The 17,142-nt window shown below is 48.6% G+C and overlaps 1 protein-coding gene across 3 annotated transcripts in view; it reads right to left on the bottom strand.

Moving 5' to 3' along the window:
- HK1 (hexokinase 1) overlaps positions 1 to 17,142 on the bottom strand; it is a 67,168-nt gene that overhangs the window by 7,871 nt on the left and 42,155 nt on the right. For all 3 annotated transcript variants that reach the window (XM_090278124.1, XM_090278123.1, XM_090278125.1), the window contains exons 5-14: positions 15,992 to 16,087; positions 15,054 to 15,153; positions 14,758 to 14,941; positions 13,224 to 13,379; positions 9,608 to 9,841; positions 7,359 to 7,663; positions 5,411 to 5,559; positions 5,067 to 5,186; positions 3,383 to 3,478; positions 1,520 to 1,619 (exon numbers count right to left, since the gene is read on the bottom strand). In XM_090278124.1, coding sequence (XP_090134250.1) covers positions 1,520 to 1,619; positions 3,383 to 3,478; positions 5,067 to 5,186; positions 5,411 to 5,559; positions 7,359 to 7,663; positions 9,608 to 9,841; positions 13,224 to 13,379; positions 14,758 to 14,941; positions 15,054 to 15,153; positions 15,992 to 16,087 — 1,540 coding nt within the window. The remainder of the gene's footprint in view (positions 1 to 1,519; positions 1,620 to 3,382; positions 3,479 to 5,066; positions 5,187 to 5,410; positions 5,560 to 7,358; positions 7,664 to 9,607; positions 9,842 to 13,223; positions 13,380 to 14,757; positions 14,942 to 15,053; positions 15,154 to 15,991; positions 16,088 to 17,142) is intronic.

Below are 17,142 nucleotides of genomic sequence, written 5' to 3'. Positions count from 1 at the left end.
GGTCTGGGGAGGGGCCTGAGACTCTGCATTTTAACAGGCCTGCAGGTGCTGCTGAGGCTGCTGGCCCAAGGACCACACTTTTTGTAGCAAGGCCCTAGGGCACCATGAACCAGGCAGAATGTAGATACAGATGGACTTTCAATGTGAAGGGGACACAAGGACATCCCTACTGGCTAGACCAAAAGGGCTTTGGTCATTTTCATATCCTTTAAAGAAGCCTAAGCAGAATTCACAAACGCTTCTGGCTGTTAACTGGATTATTTTTGTTTTTTGTTTTCTCAGCTCCCTTGCACCCCAAGTGTAAAACTGAGAAATGGAAGTGAGTGCAAAGAAAGCCAAATCATGAAAACCACACTTTGCCCATGGGAGTGCTGAGCAGCAGGGATCACCTGACAGGGAAGGGAAATGCGGTTTTGCAGCAGCTGGAGCCTGGAGAGCCCCACCCACCCCTGCCCTTCCTCTACCTCCACCCCCAACCCTGCCACCTCTCCGGGGCCAGGAACAGCTAATTGGACTCCCCTGGCGTCCTGTGGGAAGGTGAGGCCCAGCCTGGACATGGGGAATGTGCTGTGTCACTCTGGCTTTGCATTTCACACCCCAGCCTATTCATAAGGCAAGACAGGGAGGGGCTGGGTGGAGAAACAAAGTTTTGCAAAAGAAAGAACAAAGGCCCCAAAGCCAGGCACCCAAAAACCTTTCATCTGGAGCTGCTCCCTAAGTTTTTTGTATTTCCATAGGAGTCAAAACAGGTTTAACAAAAGAAAAGGTCTTCCTGGCACTGGCTGGGAGGCAAAGCCTTATCCCAGACACTCCAGGAAAGGTCCATGCAGCGGAGAGCACCCTTCCCTGTCCAAGTTGGGTCTGCTGATTGATACTGGCTAAGAAACCGGGATCTTTTCCCAGCATCCCCTGACACCAGGAGCGGGTTCGATTAAACAAATGGTTTTCTCCCAGCCCAAATCAATATGCTTCAGGAATGATGTGCTCATAGGGCCCAAGCCCCTAAAGTGCTTGGGCTAGAGGGGAACAATTGGAAAAGCCAACCGATAACCCTTCTTAGCCCACTTCAGTGACGGGGACTGCTCACAATTAGTGGCCACTAAGGGCAAAAGGCACCCAAAACTATCCCCAAGCTCTTTCCCCAGGTCAGGACAGGAGCAGAGCTCCTCCTCCTTCCCAGTGGCAGGCCTGGCTTCTCCATATAAGCTCAAGAATTGCACTGTAGGCCAGGGCAGCTCCAGGTACGCCCACCCCAACCAACCCACCACGTGAGCCATTGGAGACCTCATTCCTGAAAAGCTCCCTTCTTGATAGTCTGGTCACAATCAATGTTGCAGGAGGGGAGAGCCTTGGTCCATGATACAACTCTGGAGGTGGTAAGGGACAATACTGACAGATACACCGTCCCACACAGATACACAGTCTCACACAGAGGGCTGAGCTACAGACTCAAGGCCCCACAAAACAGGAAAACCCACCGTTCCATGCCTCAAGGAGAGAGACCTTCTAGGATACCCACCTACAATGAGTCCAACCTCACACGTGGGCTCCTCATAAGCACAAGTCATCATGGTGCCCACCGTGTCGTTGACTACCGCCACCACATCCAGATCAAACTCCTTTGGAAAGAAAGAGACGCGGCATTAGCCTGAGGGGAGGGATTGCACAGGCTCCCTGGGCTGCTCGACAGTCAGTCGGAAAGCTGCTGGCACAGCGTCTGAAGTAGCTTTCTTATCAGCCTATGAAAGGTAATTAAATGCTCCCTCACTGACTAAACACCTACTATTGATGCATCTAAAGTCTGAGATCTAAAGAAAGGAAGTATTCTATCCATTTCACTGATGGTACTGAGTTCTAGAGAGGCAGCCTGGAGGGAACGGTTGAATGGATAAAAGACAAGGGACTTGACCAAAAACTTCTTTCTCTTCGGAGTTGAAAGTGTTACAGCCTTTCAGAGGGCAAAACGTGAATACCAAATCTATTTCTCAGAATCTTTTTTTCAGAAATTGCCATGCAGGTACACAAAGGTACCTGTACAAGGGTATTTACTACATGACTTGCATAAGCCAGAGAGAGAAACAACCCAAAAAGAGATCCAAAAGAGTTATGTAAATCGTGGTTCAAACACGGGGATCCTGTACAGCCAAGAAAAAGAATGAGGTTGGTCTACATGTAGTGACATGAGAAGATGCCTGTTTGAAAAAGGCAAGTTATGAAATAGTACACATGGCAGGATTCCCATTTTAAAAAAATGTGTGTGTGTATGGAAAGGAAGCTGAAAGAACACTAAGCCCTGTGAAATGGGCCCTGACCAATGTGGTTGGGTGTCATCCTGCAAAGCAAAAGGTCACTGGTTTGATTCCTGGTGAGGGCACATGCCTGGGTTGCAAGTTAGGTCCCCAGTTGAGGCGTATGTGGGAGGCAACCAATCGACGTTTCTCTCCCTCTCTTTCTTCCTCCCTTCCCCACTCTCCAAAAATAAATAAATAAAATCTTGTCTTAAAAAAAAAAAAAAAAAAAAAAGGAGTTGTGAGGTGGGCAAAAATAGATCATCAGGTTTCTTTTCAATGCTCTATTAGCTGTTGGCTAGCATACTCTTCCAGGTGCAACCAATCCCTCTTTCAAACCCAGTCATTTCAGTCTTCCTGCCTATGTATTTGCCTGCTCTTTTAAACTGGAAACATTTGGACTAATATTTTTTTATACTTCTTACTGGTTCCCCTAATTAATTAATGAGTTAAATAAAATCTCTGGAATCTTTCAGTTTATATTTTGCCAATGTTGTCCAGCCAAGGACCAATAGAAATAGAGCTGCTGCGGAACAAAGCCAGACAATTGACTGGTTGCAACCGTGGAGAACACAACCCTGTGGGGCATCTCAGAAAGTGTTGGAAAGCACTTACTATAGGATTTGAGCCTGGGGCCATGGTTTCAGGGAGGACTCAGGGAAGTGGGGCTTTGGTTGGGGTTGGATGCTGTCAGGCCGCAGTGCGTGCTGAGCCCTGCCGGGACTAGGGAGCACCCTTCTCCTAGTCTGGCTCCCTCCGGTCAAGGAGTGGCTATGATGTTTGTGCGCCGCCAGGCTGTTTGTGTTTAACAGGAGAAAGCCACGGTCTGAATGATGGTGCCAGGCTGTGCCCAGCTGTCCCGCACTGCCTTCCTCTTTTGCAATCTGTAGGGGAGTTATGATTTTACCTTTTTAAACAAACTGTCCTTTAATGACTCATAGCTGTTCACCTCTGTTTTATTGCTGACGGTTGGGGAAACTTTTTACCCAGGTCACATGCTTCTGGGTTGTTTGAATTCTTTATGATCAGTAAGTATGGTTTTTATGACCCGAGAGCACAGTAAAGATTTTTTAAAACATCTTTTTAATAGTTACCTCTCTCCTTTTCACCGCCTCCCTCAGTAAGGTGGCTACGTCATGCCCAACACAGTCAGTTGCCTTAAACCCCTTCGTCCAGGTGATCAAGATTCCCTGAAACAGAAAAGGCACCAGGAGAGTCCTGTGTAATTAGCTTTTATGGGCAGAACACAAAATCCATTCCTTCCTGAGTAAACATGTGCTGAGAATTTACAGAGAACAACTGAGGAACAAACTAATAAAATACGAAGTCCTCCGTAGGCCCAGCCCCTCTTCATACCCTTACAGCAGTCTGATTTATAACCCCCATTTCACAGATGGAGAAACTGAGCCTAGGAGGTTAAAGGGCTGGCCCAGATATAACCTACCTGAGGAACAGTCTGCCAACAACATAAGTGGAGAAATAAAAATTTTTAGTTAACATTATTACTACCTAAAGTAAAATTGACCTTTGATTGGACTACAGTTACATAGGAAGTGGGTGTGTAAATGAACTGCAAAAAACCAAGTGTACATGTATCCAACTGCTGACACCTATAAAGGTCTTAGGAGGAAAGAAGCCCCAAGTCAGCACTGTGGCTGCAATAACTGGCTTCCAGAGGAAGGCGGCTCTCCCCAGCCTCCCCAGCTCTCCCAATCACATGCCTCAAACCCTGGCCTCAGGCCAAGTGTGATTAATACCACCTCCAGGCCTCCTCCCTGGCCACATATCCACCTGTGACACAGAGGCACTGTGGCTCTTCCAGCAGGACAGGCTTGGTCTTACCTCTGTGACTCTGCAAAATAGGTTCCATCTGCACAGAATATGGTGACAACCACCCCTGCCCCCCACTGACAGCCCTTAGCACAGCACTGGACTGCTGGGGTAGGGGGCTGGAGGTCCTCTAGCCTGGGGCTCCCTGAGTACAGACACCATAACCTCAGCTCTACCCAGCTCTCAGTACTCAGCAAGTGCACCAGCCCTGACCTTGGACCCCGTTTCATCCCTTTTACTGAACAAACATTTCTTTATTAAGCATTTCTTCTGATAGAATTCTGTGCAAGGGCATGTAGGAAACAAAGGTCCTCACTCAAGAAGCAGAGAAGAAAGACACAGTCACTAATAACTATAAAAAATACTATAATTGGGCAGTATTAGAAGGAACAGGGAACACAGAGGAGGCTGAGATTCTTTCTGTCTGGAGGACAAAGGTTTCCCAGCATAGGTAAAAGATTTAAATCAGTGGTTCTCAACCTGTGGGTCGTGACCCCTTTGGGGGTTGAACGACCCTTTCACAGGGGTCGCCTAAGACCATCGGAAAACACATATATAATTACATATTTTTTTGTGATTAATCACTATGCTTTAATTATGTTCAATTTGTAACAATGAAAATACGTCCTGCATATCAGATATTTACATTACGATTCATAACAGTAGCAAAATTACAGTTATGAAGTAGCAACGAAAATAATTTTATGGTTGGGGGTCACCACAACATGAGGAACTGTATTGAAGGGTCGCAGCATTAGGAAGGTTGAGAACCACTGCTTTAAATGATAATAGAAGATACTTGGAGAGTGTGGCATAAAATCTGGGTCAACTCACTGTGACATCTGAGCCACAGCCAATAAAGAGGGAATACAATGAGGCTGGAGGAGGCCTCAAGAGCCAGCACACACACCAATCTGGACAGTCGGTGCTGCCCAGTGTGGGACTCACCTCATCCAAGCTTGTCTGCTTGCAGGGAAACGAGAATGTGAAGCCCAGAGGCATCCTGGGGCCTTTGATCCCCATGTAGTCCAGGAAGTCGGAGATGCAGGAGACAATGTGGTCAAACAGCTTTAGAAGAGAAGACGGGATTACGTGTGCACTCTCTGGTTTCATACTTTCAGTGCACTTGTCCAAATGCACACGTGTATGCACACATAGGCACAAACCCTGACACATGCAGAGCCAGTCGCCCTCTCCAGGGCATCACATAGCAGGTGAGGGGACCACCACTGCCACTGGCCATGCGTGTGACACATACGCATCACAGTGGTGTAAAAGCAAAGCCACCTCACCTCTTCCCCAGTGCCCTGCATGATCTCAATCGGAATGGCGTAGATCTTGTTGTGCATTTCCACCGTTCTCTTTTTCCCACTACGGATTTTCACCAGCAGGACACGGAAGTTCGTTCCTCCAAGATCCAGGGCCAAGAAGTCACCATGCTCTGTCACAGTCAAGGACATAAAAACTGTCAAAAACAGCCCTGGCTGGTGTGGCTCAGTGGATTGAGTGCTGGCCTGCAAACCAAAGGGTCACCAGTTGGATTCCCAGTCATAGCACATGCCTGGGTTGTGGGCCAGGTCCCCAGTTGATGTTTCTCTCCCTCTCTTTCTCCCTCCCTTCCCCTCTGGTTGCGCATCGTCCTGCAAAGCAAAAAGTTACTTGTTTGATTTCTCATGCACACCCTGTGTCAGGGCACATTTCTGGGTGGCAGGTTCAGTCCTGGCTAGGGCGTGTGCCAAGATCAATGTTTCTCTCTCACATCAATGTTTCTCTCTCTCTCCTTCTCTTTTCCTTACCCTCTCTCTAAAATAAATAAATAAATATATTTTTTTTAAAGAAAGAATGTCAAAAACTGCTAACTGCCTCATGACAGCCAGTGATCCTAAGACTACAGACTTCCAAGGGGGGAACCCCCATATTAAGTAGAGGAGAGCAGCTCTCCTCCAGCACACAGGTTAGGTCTAGAGAGGGGGGACATGGTCAGGCTGAGAGAGCAGTGGGCACTCACTCACTGACCACCACAACCTTTGACCCACACTAGAAGGACAAAAGGCCCCATGGATGAACCACTTGTCACAATATACGAACGAACTTCACCAGGGTTACTAAAAAGCTTGGCAACAACCACCTGATTACAGGGGACCTCATACAAAAACTAATAACATGTCAGTGTGTGGAATGTTTGCAAAGATGGCCGCAATCACTCCTCTCCCTCTCCACACGCTTCTTTGCAAAGTGACTGCAGTTCTCCTCCCCTTGGATCTGGCCCAGCCTATGACTTGCTTTGGCCAACAGAGTGTGGCAGAAGCAAAACTGAGCCAGTCCCAGCCTAGGCCTTCAAGAGGCTTTAAACTCTTCCCTCTCCATTGTGGACCCCGGAGGCACCACATGAACAAGCCCAGTGGCCCGCTGGAGGATGAGACACCGGGCCAGGTACTCCGGCACCCCAGCTGATGCTAACCAACTGCTGCACATGTGCAGAGGCCCCTCAGCTGACCCATCAGTGACTGCAGACACATGAACGAGTCCAGCAAAGATCAGCCAAGCCCGGCCCAGATGAACAATAATAAATTGCTAACCCACACACACTTATGAACAATAATAAATGGTTGCTGTTTTAAGGCATTAAGTTTGAGGGTGGTTTATAATGCAATAATATAAAGTAATTTATACAAAGGACATGTTCCTATCACAAACACTCATTACTCCAAGGACCCACCGGAAAAGCCCTTCGGAGTCCCCACAGTGATCAGCACCAAGGACGACCAGCAAGGTCAGCATTAAGGGCTGAACTCTATTCTCCAATCTGCCTGCATGCGAAAATCCCGAGGCCCCCGTCTGCCCCGTGAACACCCTGTCAGGACTTAGGGGGGCACATGGGTGTTTATCCTCCTGACGGTTTACCATGTTTGTAGGTGAAACTAGAACATCTCAGTGCTGCAGAGCTTCCAGCTTTTGTTCTTTTAAGAACACTTTGTAATTCCTAGCAGGGCTGTGATTTTAGAGATGGTGCTGCCCAGGAGGCCCAATCAGGGGAAGTCAGCTGCCTGGAGGCACACACGGGCAAGTCAGTGGTAAAAATGGAAAAGAGAGTTTGAACGAGTTTCTAGCTCTCACTAAAATCATGCAACCCCAGGATAAACACAGTCACTGGAGAAGCTAGCCTCCCTGTTATCCCATGTGACTTGGTCATTGGTGTGAGAAGCAGGAGGGCATGTCGGCCCCTGGCAGGGCCCTCACCAGTCCCGTCGGGAGTGCTCCGGACGAAGGAGGGCAGCATCTTGACTACAGCCTTATGGTTTGTCTGCTTCTTCAACCCCATGTCCATCTCGGTCCGCATCCTCTTCTTCACCTCCAGCAGCATTTCCTTGGTGAGGTGGAAGTGGGCCAGGGTCTCCTCTATCTGCCGGTGCTGCTCAGCCAGGCGGTAGGCCACCGCGGTCACCATGGCTGCCCCCTTGCCACTGCCACTCTCTGACAGGAGGAAACGCACATCGCAGTCGGGCACCAAGCGCCTCAGAGTCTTGTGGAAACGCCGGGAATACCTGAGGGTAGGAGCCACAACAGCTGGACTGAGCCACCTGTCGGGAACCTCTGGTACCCCTTTCTCTCTTTTTTTACACTTTAATTCCATTTTCTACACTTGTTTTTCTCGTTATAGAAGTCACGCACATCCACTCTAGGAAAGTTAACAAATGTAGACAAGTAAAAAAAAAAAAAAAAAAATCCTCCACAGTCACACATAAAAAGAGAGGATTCTCAGTATTACATGGGTATTGAATAGAGAAATTCGGGGTCCAAAAAGGATTCTGTCTTCCACTGTGACATGGAGGTAATAATACAGCATAGTGCTCAAGAGCCCAGTGCCTAAACGTGAGATCAGGAGACAGGGTGCGTGAGCTCCACCCATCACTTCCACACCAGGGACCCTGGGCCCATTACTGAACCTCGCGGCCAATGAGGATGACAGTATCCGGCCAGCAGTGATGTAGTGGGAATGAAACAAGTTCATTAAATGCTCAGCTTAGTAAATGGCACTGAAGGAAAAAGGCTTAATAAATAATCACTCCTGCTTTTTATTTTCACTTGGCCCTTTCGCCCCCAAGAGCCCGGAAATTTTTTAGTGGCTAGAAGAGGACTTTAGGATAGGACTCACTGAGACATGGACTTTCTCAGAGGCTGTGGTCTGTTCTAAGTATAGAAGGCTGCCTGCCAAAGGAAACAGGGGAACCAGAACCCCCAAAATATTAACACTCCATGGGGTGAGATTAAAAATGGCTTCTATTCTCCATGTAATTTTTTGAATTATCTCAAGTTTTTATATCAAATATATGTTACTTCTGAAGAAACATTTAACCAAAGGTGTTTTTTTAATGTGGTGTTCTAGATAAAGTTCTGGAGATGGCTGGTGTTAACAGTTGCTCAACAGCATGAATGTACTTAATACTACTGAACTGTACACTCAAAAATGGTTACAACAGTAAATTTTATGTTGTGTGTTTTTACCACAATTTTTAAACATTTTAGATGCACATGCTGCTCATCTCTAAGCTTTCTTTCTAAAACTTTGCCAAGAAATCCCCACCCCCCAGTGACTAGTTTCATTGTCAAGAATTTACAAATACTTAAAAAATGCAAAGAAATAAAATTATTACCCTGACAGGTAATAAAATCCAACTTGTTCAAAGCCTATCCCCTCAGCAACACAGAACTATTTCAATTTAAGTCAACGTTCATTTAACATTTAACCATCACTAGAACTGGGTGTGAAAGTACAACGTCTATCTGCAAGGCCACTTCGCATGCACATTACATATCTGGTGGGAAAAACATCTGAGATCCTGTACAAAATCATGTCATAGGCAGTTATTGTTAAAACTTAGTATATAAAGACTTAGAATTCATCTTTGGCCTTCTAAAAGGGTAAAGCCATGTTCTGAAGTGGCCAAACTAGGCTTTTGAAGTTAAGGCTTCCAACAGACAAGAAGGAAGCATGGCGACAAGACCCTTATCATCAATGGGGACTACTTACAACTTACACTCTCCCTGGCTCTCACATGCGAAGTGTCAATAAGTTGCCCATGTAAAAAGGTAATGCCTGAGGGGACTTTCACAGGAGCTTCTAAATGTGGGCGCTGCATCTATGGCCCCAGCTACAATAAGGATAAAATAAAGGTCCCTGATGAGATGAGAACAAGCTCGAAAACTGAAGAAACAGACCCATTCCACCCAGCAGTCCTGGCAGCTGCAGAAACCTCTCACGAGACTTCAGGAATGAGGAGAGATGACAGTGCAGTGCAGAAGCACCTGTGAGAGTTGGCTGAGGGCAGGACACGTTCCACGTGGGCGACTCTGACCTTTCTGCCAAGAACTAGGTATTGTCTTGTCTGCCAAAAAAACCCTTCACTAGGTGCAAAAGCTTGACTTCTGGAGAAGGTCCTTAGCCCAGACGGGTACTAAGTGCCAATTGTAGCAAAGGGCAGACTCACTGTGGGTGCGTCTTGTAAAGAGACCCGTCGACACCAACCGTGGTCCGCAGCCTGGGGATGCCCTTGTTATCTCGGAGGCGATTCAAGATGGCACCCAGCGTTGCAGCCACCAGGTTGGCAGAGCGGAAGGAGACAATGGTGCACACGTGCTGGACCGAAACACAGTCATCAGGAGATGGCTCCACTCCCAGGCGGGTCAGAATTTCTTTGGCATTGTGGAGGCCTTCCTTATTCCTGTGAAGTTAGAGGACAGTGCTTGTGAGTTAAGGACCTCATCAGGCATGGCAAAGCACTGAGGTTCGAAGGTCCTGGAAAGGGGGACTCCACTCACCCGGTGTGTATGGCACAGTATGAAGAGTCCAACAGAGAATGAGAAGGGTTTTCCTCCATAAAGAAATAACAGGTAGAAGGGAAAATTGTACTATGCTGGGTTATGACGTGCACATGGAAAGAAATAGAGGCAAGACCACATGGCCTCTGAATGGGTGTAGAAACAGCTTCTCGTCCCCCAGGACTCAGAGCGCAGGAACTCTTCTCTGCGTTCCCCTGGATGCTCACACATTCTCCCTTGATGTTTTCCAGTCAAATTTTAATTTTCTGCATGCATGCTTTTTATATCTATTGTTGAATTCATTCCAAGGTACTTTATAGTTTTGTTACTATTATAGATGGTGTCTTTTAAAAATATATAGTCTTTTTTCTTTAATGTACCATAGTAAAATCAGATGTTAACAATGGGAGAAACTGCATTAGGGACTGTGGGACCACTCTGTATTATCCCTGCAACTTTTCTTTAAACCTAAATATATTTTAAAATAAAAGGTTTACTTTAAACATATGTACATATTTTCATTGTTGCCAATATATAGAAATTTAATTGACTTTTGTATCTTCTCTCCAGACACCTTTCTAACCTCTCCTGTTATCCTATTCACTTGCCTAGATATACTTTGGTGTTTCATACAGACAATTACGATCTGCAAATAATGACAGTTTTACCTCCTCTTTTTTTTTCCATTCTTAAGCCTGTCATTTCTTTTCCTTTCTTTCTTTTTGTTTTAAACACTAGCTAAGACTCCAGCGTAATGCCAAACAAAAACAGTGATACTGTCTTGCTCCTGATTTTCAAGGGAATACTTCCAACATCTGCCCTGGCAGATGCTTTTGGTAGGCATTATTGAGCTAGTCCTTATTGTAATACACACGCTTTCTTGAGCTGGAGTTCAAGTTTGTTTTTGTTTCTTGGTCACCAAAGAGCCAACACCCTACACAGGCCAAGAGGAAGGCAGGCATTTCCTAGCTTTGTCAAGGACTCTGAAGACAAGCGTGAGCCTCCTGCTCCCATCCCCTCCCCTCCCCTCCCAGCAGCTGACCAGAAGCAGTTGGAAACTCAGTTGCATGCTCGCTGCTTACTGTCTCTGCACCAACCACTCCTGAAGGAAAAGTGTTCCTAGGACAAACTCCGATACATCATGTGACAGAATAGCAGGTCCAGATAAACTCCTTTCCACTCCCATCAGCCTCATAACCACAAAGGTAACTGATGCGCATCTTCTCCCAGGAGCCAGAGCTATGAAGCCACTGGCTCTCTCTGAATTTCCGGGACCTCAGCAGCGGCCGTGGGAATGACCACTTTGTGTGGAGATGAAACGGTATTTCTAGCATGAAACTGGCCCTAACTTTTAAGCAGGTGGCTCCCCATGGTTACATGGGAGTCTCCCAAACCCAGACCTGAACTTGGCAGCACCCGGAAGCCAGCCATAAGACAGGAGCCCTTTATGTTACAGAAACAGGGGAGTCCAAAAACAAACCCTGGAGTTTGTGGCTGGGAGATAGGCAGCAGGAAGCAGCTTTCAGGATGCCCTTGCATGCCTGGAGCTAGTGGCTGGAAACATTGTTGCAAAGATCCGCTTTACTTCTAAGACTCAGGAAGATGGGAGGGATCTTGGACTGTGGGCTGGTACAGAAGAAGCAGACAGAGCCTACGCAGGGTTCTGTGAATGGTCAGAACTGTTTGCAACACCCACTGCGTGAGAGGACGCAGGGAGAGAGAGGAGGCAGGAAGGAGGAGAGAGAGGAGCTGTGGACATTTTGGGCTGGCTCTGGCTCTAAGAGGCTCTCTCTCTCAGTCTCTCCCTGGCCCTCATGCCCTCACTCTCTGGCTCTTGTGGGCTCCCTCCATGTGGCTTGGAGAAGGGGTCTCCAGGCTGCTTAAAGATGAAGCTCTCACCAGGAGGTTTTGAGAAGGAGAGGAGATCCACGCGGTTTATAGGAAGAAGGCAGTTTGCAAGGAGGCTGAGAATCAAGGCGGTCCTGCATTGAGAGCTGGAGGGCACCACAGCACAGAAAGGACCTCCCCAATCAGAACTGAGTGATTGGCAGCTACTGGTAAAGCTGAACTGTGCCTAGGAAGTAGGGAAACGGTGTTTCTGACCTTCCTAAGACTGGCCAGGTTTGGGAGGGGGAAGCAGGACTATGTGTAAATAAACAATTCTTTTTCTTTTCACCAAACTCTGGTATTAAGAGTTACAATTCTGGCAGCGGGCAATCGGGCCCCTACCGAAACAGCCCGTGGGTTCTGTTTCAATCGGAGCAGCCCAGGGGTTCTGTTACATTTAGACTTGGAGGCACCCAACTACGTCAAACTGCCACAGGATCAAGTTTACTTTTTCCCTCAGTGTGAAAACCTGCAAATGACAGTCTTAGCGGAGAAGTTTGGGTTTCTTAGATTAAGGCCAAGAGGTAGCAGTCAGTTGCTGGCTGGACTCTGTCCTCTCTGTCTATCAGTCCTGTCTCATCTGTTAACCAATGTTTCTCAAACTTGTGCCAGGGAACACTTCTTCCAGCTGTTAACCAAAGTGAACTGAGTTTTCTTTGATATGCTAATATAATCTCTAAGGGAGGATAAATATGCAGTGTTTCCCAGTCCTATTGGCCACAGAACCCTTTCTTCAGGGAACACCTAGTTATCTTGAGTCACTAGGATTCCCTGGAACCTAACCTGGGGAAGGCCCTGATATCCCAAGGAGGAATTCCAAATCCAGACACCAGGCTCAGTCAGCTGCTTGTTCACCACTAGAAGGCTCTTTAATCTCATCCTGTTGTGGAGGAAAGGGGAGAAGAAGGGACAGAGTGAAGGACAAGAGGCTGCTTCTCTGACTAAGTCATCCATGAAGTATACGCTGCTAACTAGAACATTCTTTTTTTTTTAACAAATGTATTTTTATAGTCCCTTTTTATTTGTTTCTTTATTTATCTGTTTATAGAGAGAGGGGAAAGGAGAAAGAGAGGAAGAGAAACATCACTGTGTGGTTGCCTCTCACTTGCACCCCCAACTGAGGACCTGACGTGCAACCTAGTCATGTGCCCTGACTGGGAATTGAACCAGCGACACTTGGCTCGCAGGCTGACGTAGAACATTCTTTAATGAGCTGACACCAGGCACCTGCAGGGAGATCGGCCCAGGATGGGACTGCGAAGAGAGGAGAGATGGATGCAGAAAGCCCTGTTGCTCTTGAGGAAGAAGTCCACCACACCAGGACTCAAGTAGTAACAAGGGACCTGTCGCTCTTCTGCCCCCAGGACCCCCCAGAAAGCATCAAGAGGTGGCACCTACTTTTCAATGGCTGACACATCACTGGTGTTGAACTTCCCTCTGGTAAGCAGCTCTGGGGTGATCTGCCCTTCAAATAAAAGGCCCTCCTTGGCCATCTTGACCAGTATCAGTCGAACCAGCTCCCCCAGGTACATGCCACTGACCATCTTCTCAAACCTGCAGGAGAAAAGGCACTTGTCAGGGCCTTCCTACGTACCCACCACCAGGGCAACTCACAGGCACAGATGAGGCCTCAGCCCTCCCAAGCTCGCAGGCAAGACCATGCACTCATGTGATTAAACAACGAGGAGATGGCAGGGGGTCAACCAGAGCCCACACCTATCCCCAGGGTGGGCAACAGGAGAGCACCCCAGGGGCAGGCAGGGAAGGCTGCCTGCAGTTGGGGAAACATTAGGATTTAGAAAGGAGCAGATTACCGTAATCTCCTACAAAGCCTGATGCTGTACTTTTTAAAGGGCTTTCATCCCCATCACTCTCTCAGGGAGATCACCAAGTGCTGTGGGAAGGAGATGGCCAGGAAGAATTCTCTCCATTTCCCAGGTCAGCGGGTAAATGTCTTCTCAGAGGGAATGCTGAGTAGATGGCGGGGCTGAAATGCAGCCATTCCCCTGGGACCCCTGTCAGGAGTCACCTCCTTGGCATTCATGTTCTCCCTCTTCAGCCAAAAAGACCAAGAAGAATTTGCTTTGAGGAACCCACTTCTCCCCCACTGACCTCACCCTCAACTCCAGGGGAGGGCTCTGAGTAGCTTAAAGCCAATCAGCTCATCTCACTCAGCCACAGACCAATCACAGAGTAAATCCACGCCCTCTCCTCTCTGGGAGGTGTGGTGCCAGGGGCGGGCTCTGTAATAGCAGCAGCCATACTGAGCCCAGTGCTGCAAGGAGGGGGCTGCCACAAACTGGAGTTCAGTGCCATACCTGAGCCAGACCCAGGCCTGAGTCCTGGCTGACCAGGGGCCAAGAGAAAGCCCTGAGCAGGACAGATCAAAGAGGCAGGTCCACATCAGGGCAGCCGGCCTGACCTCTGAGGGAGCCCAGCTGGCACACCCAGAGGTGGTTGTGACACAGCAAAACAATCCATTCCATTCAGAGGCAGACCCGGGAGCCAGGGATGCTAATGGGACCTAAGCACCCGGCCCTCCCTCATCCGTCAACACGAGCACAGAGAAACACAGCTCTCATTGTTCCTGCTCCTTAAAGGACCAGACAGGACCATCCCGGCCACGGCTATGTTGAAGATCCCTGGCAGGAGACAGCCTTTCTGAGTTCTACCTGCCCAGACGCCACTGCAAGTACCTATTGGAATGGCCTCTGTGCAGCCCTAAGCCAGAATCTCAGAGCTTGCAGGAGCCAGACTAGAGACTCCACAGCTGGTTCCCTCTCCAAAGGAGTGACAGATAATGCTAATCTGATGGGCTTTCCCCTTTGTGATCACCCCACTTTCTGCCGCTTTCATCTCCCATCCCAAATTTTATGTTAAATGTGCCCTAAGCCATATATGTGACCAGTAAGGCAAGGTGGGTGGGACTCACAGCTGTTTTCCAGGGTTCAGAGACCCCCGGTCTATCTCACGGTCAAACTCAGTGCGGATGTCTTCCAGGGACCCGTCGTCCCCGAAGGCCCCCCACTCAGTGTTGATGCACATCCTCCCCTCGTCGCCTTCCACCAGGTCAATGTGCCTCAGCTCCTCCATGTAGCAAGCATTGGTGCCAGTTCCTTGGAGAGAGAGAGGGGACAGTAACTGTGACCACACAAAGTCTTAGAGGGGAGGCAGTGCCTTCTGGAAACACCGCCTGCAGGAGGGGACGAGAAAAAGGGTGGAAATTACCAATGATGAGGCCAACTTCACACTGCTGGTCGTCATAGCCACAAGTCATCATGGTCCCCACCGTGTCATTCACCACAGCCACAATGTTGGCATCATAATCCTGGGGACAGACAACAGGGCATCACTGTCCACTCACATGGGGCAGCAGAGATCACAACCTTAAAGAGAGAGTGGTTTTCATAACCACCATTGCTCCTGCAAATGGTGCTGCTTACATCCCCGCTGGTACTCACATTAACTGGGTCAAGTGAACCGAATTATGGAAACTGCACAGCCCCCTTAATGATTTGGCATAAGATTCTTTTCAGAGTGGCCCTGACCGATGTGGCTCAGTTGGTTGGAGCATAGTCCCATAGACCAAAAGGTCACAGGTTCGATTCCAGGTCAGGGCACATACCCAGGTTGCGGGTTTGATCCCTAATCAGGGCGTATACGAGAAGGCAATAGATGTTTCTCTCACATCGATGTCTCTGTCTCTCCCTCTCTCTCTAAAAGAGCAATGAAAGAAATGTCCTCGGGTGAGGACTAAAAAAAAGAATTAAAAGATTGTTTCAGAGTGGATTTTATACACAGAGCAAATCACCCCACTATATCCATGTACTGATCACCCCAGTTTCAGCCACAGCAGGCCTCACCTGACCACCTTGTTCTCTGCACGTATGTCCAGCCTTCCTGTTAGAAGGAGGCCATCCCTTCCCAAGGGCTTGGCTCCTTTGGGCAGCACCTCAAAAACCTCTGTTTCAAACCACCCCCAACCTTCTGGACTACTCTCACTGTTCACTCACTTGCCTGGGCCTTCAAGACCTCCCATGTGATGCCTCAGGCCATGCATTCCTGCCTGCCCCCCCACCTTCAAAAGGGCCTCGGTGTGTTTTAGAACACAGCTCTCTCCCCACACACCCCCACCTTCAAGTAGCCAAGGCCTAGAGAGAAGTTACCCCACGCTTTTTGATGGCTCTGTTAAGCAGCTTCACCACATCCGCTCCCTCCACTCCACTCGCTTTAAATCGCTTTGTCCAGGTGATAAGAATGCCCTGCAAAGGAGAGCAATGGGTGGGGTTAGACAAAGAAGGATGGAAAGACTCGAGAAGCCTCAGGCTCTTGGGGAGGACAGTGGTAAAGCAGAGGCCCAGGGGGACCAAGTGGCTGGCTCCAGATCACTCTGGGTAACAGGACCAGACTGTCCCATTTCCTGTCCATTCACCTCCACAGCGGATTTCCCTGGTGGCTGCCATGGGAAAAACCCTGCAGCTCAGGCCAGGACACCGCAAGTGGTTGGCCACTACAGGAGTGTTCCACAGCGTGCAAACCCAATTGGACATCAGCTGCTCAGCCAGATTTCATATAAAATGTGAACAAGGGAAATCCAGCTATTACCTGATCACCTTTCCCCACACTGAAAACAAATGTTCGGCCAAGATGGAGGCGTAGACAGACACGTTGCATCTCCCTCCACAACGAAGAAGGAATACAACTACCTCAAAGCTAGAGACAACCAGAAGTTCCAGAAAATTGAGCTGCATGGAAGTCCAGCAAAGATATAAAGAAGAAATACTCATCCAGAGAGGTAGGAGGGGCGGAGCCAAGGCGAGAAGACACGGTGTGGTGGCGGCAACGGCAGGCCAGCAGAATTCGCGGTCACATGTTTTAAAAAGTCAGGAGGGACACCTGGGGAGCGTTCCCAGCTCCTCACTGAATTTCACAGCTCACGGTCCCAGCACCAGGGAAAATCAGCCTCATTGCTTCTGACTGTGCAGAGCAGTGGGGGTTGGGGTGGAGTCAGAAACTGCCAGTCTCAGCAGAGTCCACTTGTTTAAAGAACCCCCATGGTCCTAGAAGGTCCGCAGACCCACCCACTGTGGGAACAACAGCCATGGCAGCAGCCAGAGGGCCATCAGTTCAGTGCGGAAGTGGGGGAGGTGCCTGGAAAAGGGGCGAGTGCTGGGCAGGCGGCATTGTTCCCTCTCGGACCCCTCCTCCACATACAGCGCCACAACCTGGTGAAACAGGTCACCCTGTACTGACGAATCCCTAAGGCTTCACACCTTACAACGTAACAGGAGCAACAGCTCTACCTGGGACACAGAGG

Source organism: Furipterus horrens, unplaced genomic scaffold (assembly GCF_987537825.1).
Source record: "Furipterus horrens unplaced genomic scaffold, mFurHor1.1.pri manual_scaffold_5, whole genome shotgun sequence".
Classification (NCBI taxonomy): Eukaryota; Metazoa; Chordata; class Mammalia; order Chiroptera; family Furipteridae; genus Furipterus; species Furipterus horrens.
Note: the sequence above shows the minus strand (reverse complement) of the source record. Positions and strands in the feature narration are given on the sequence as shown.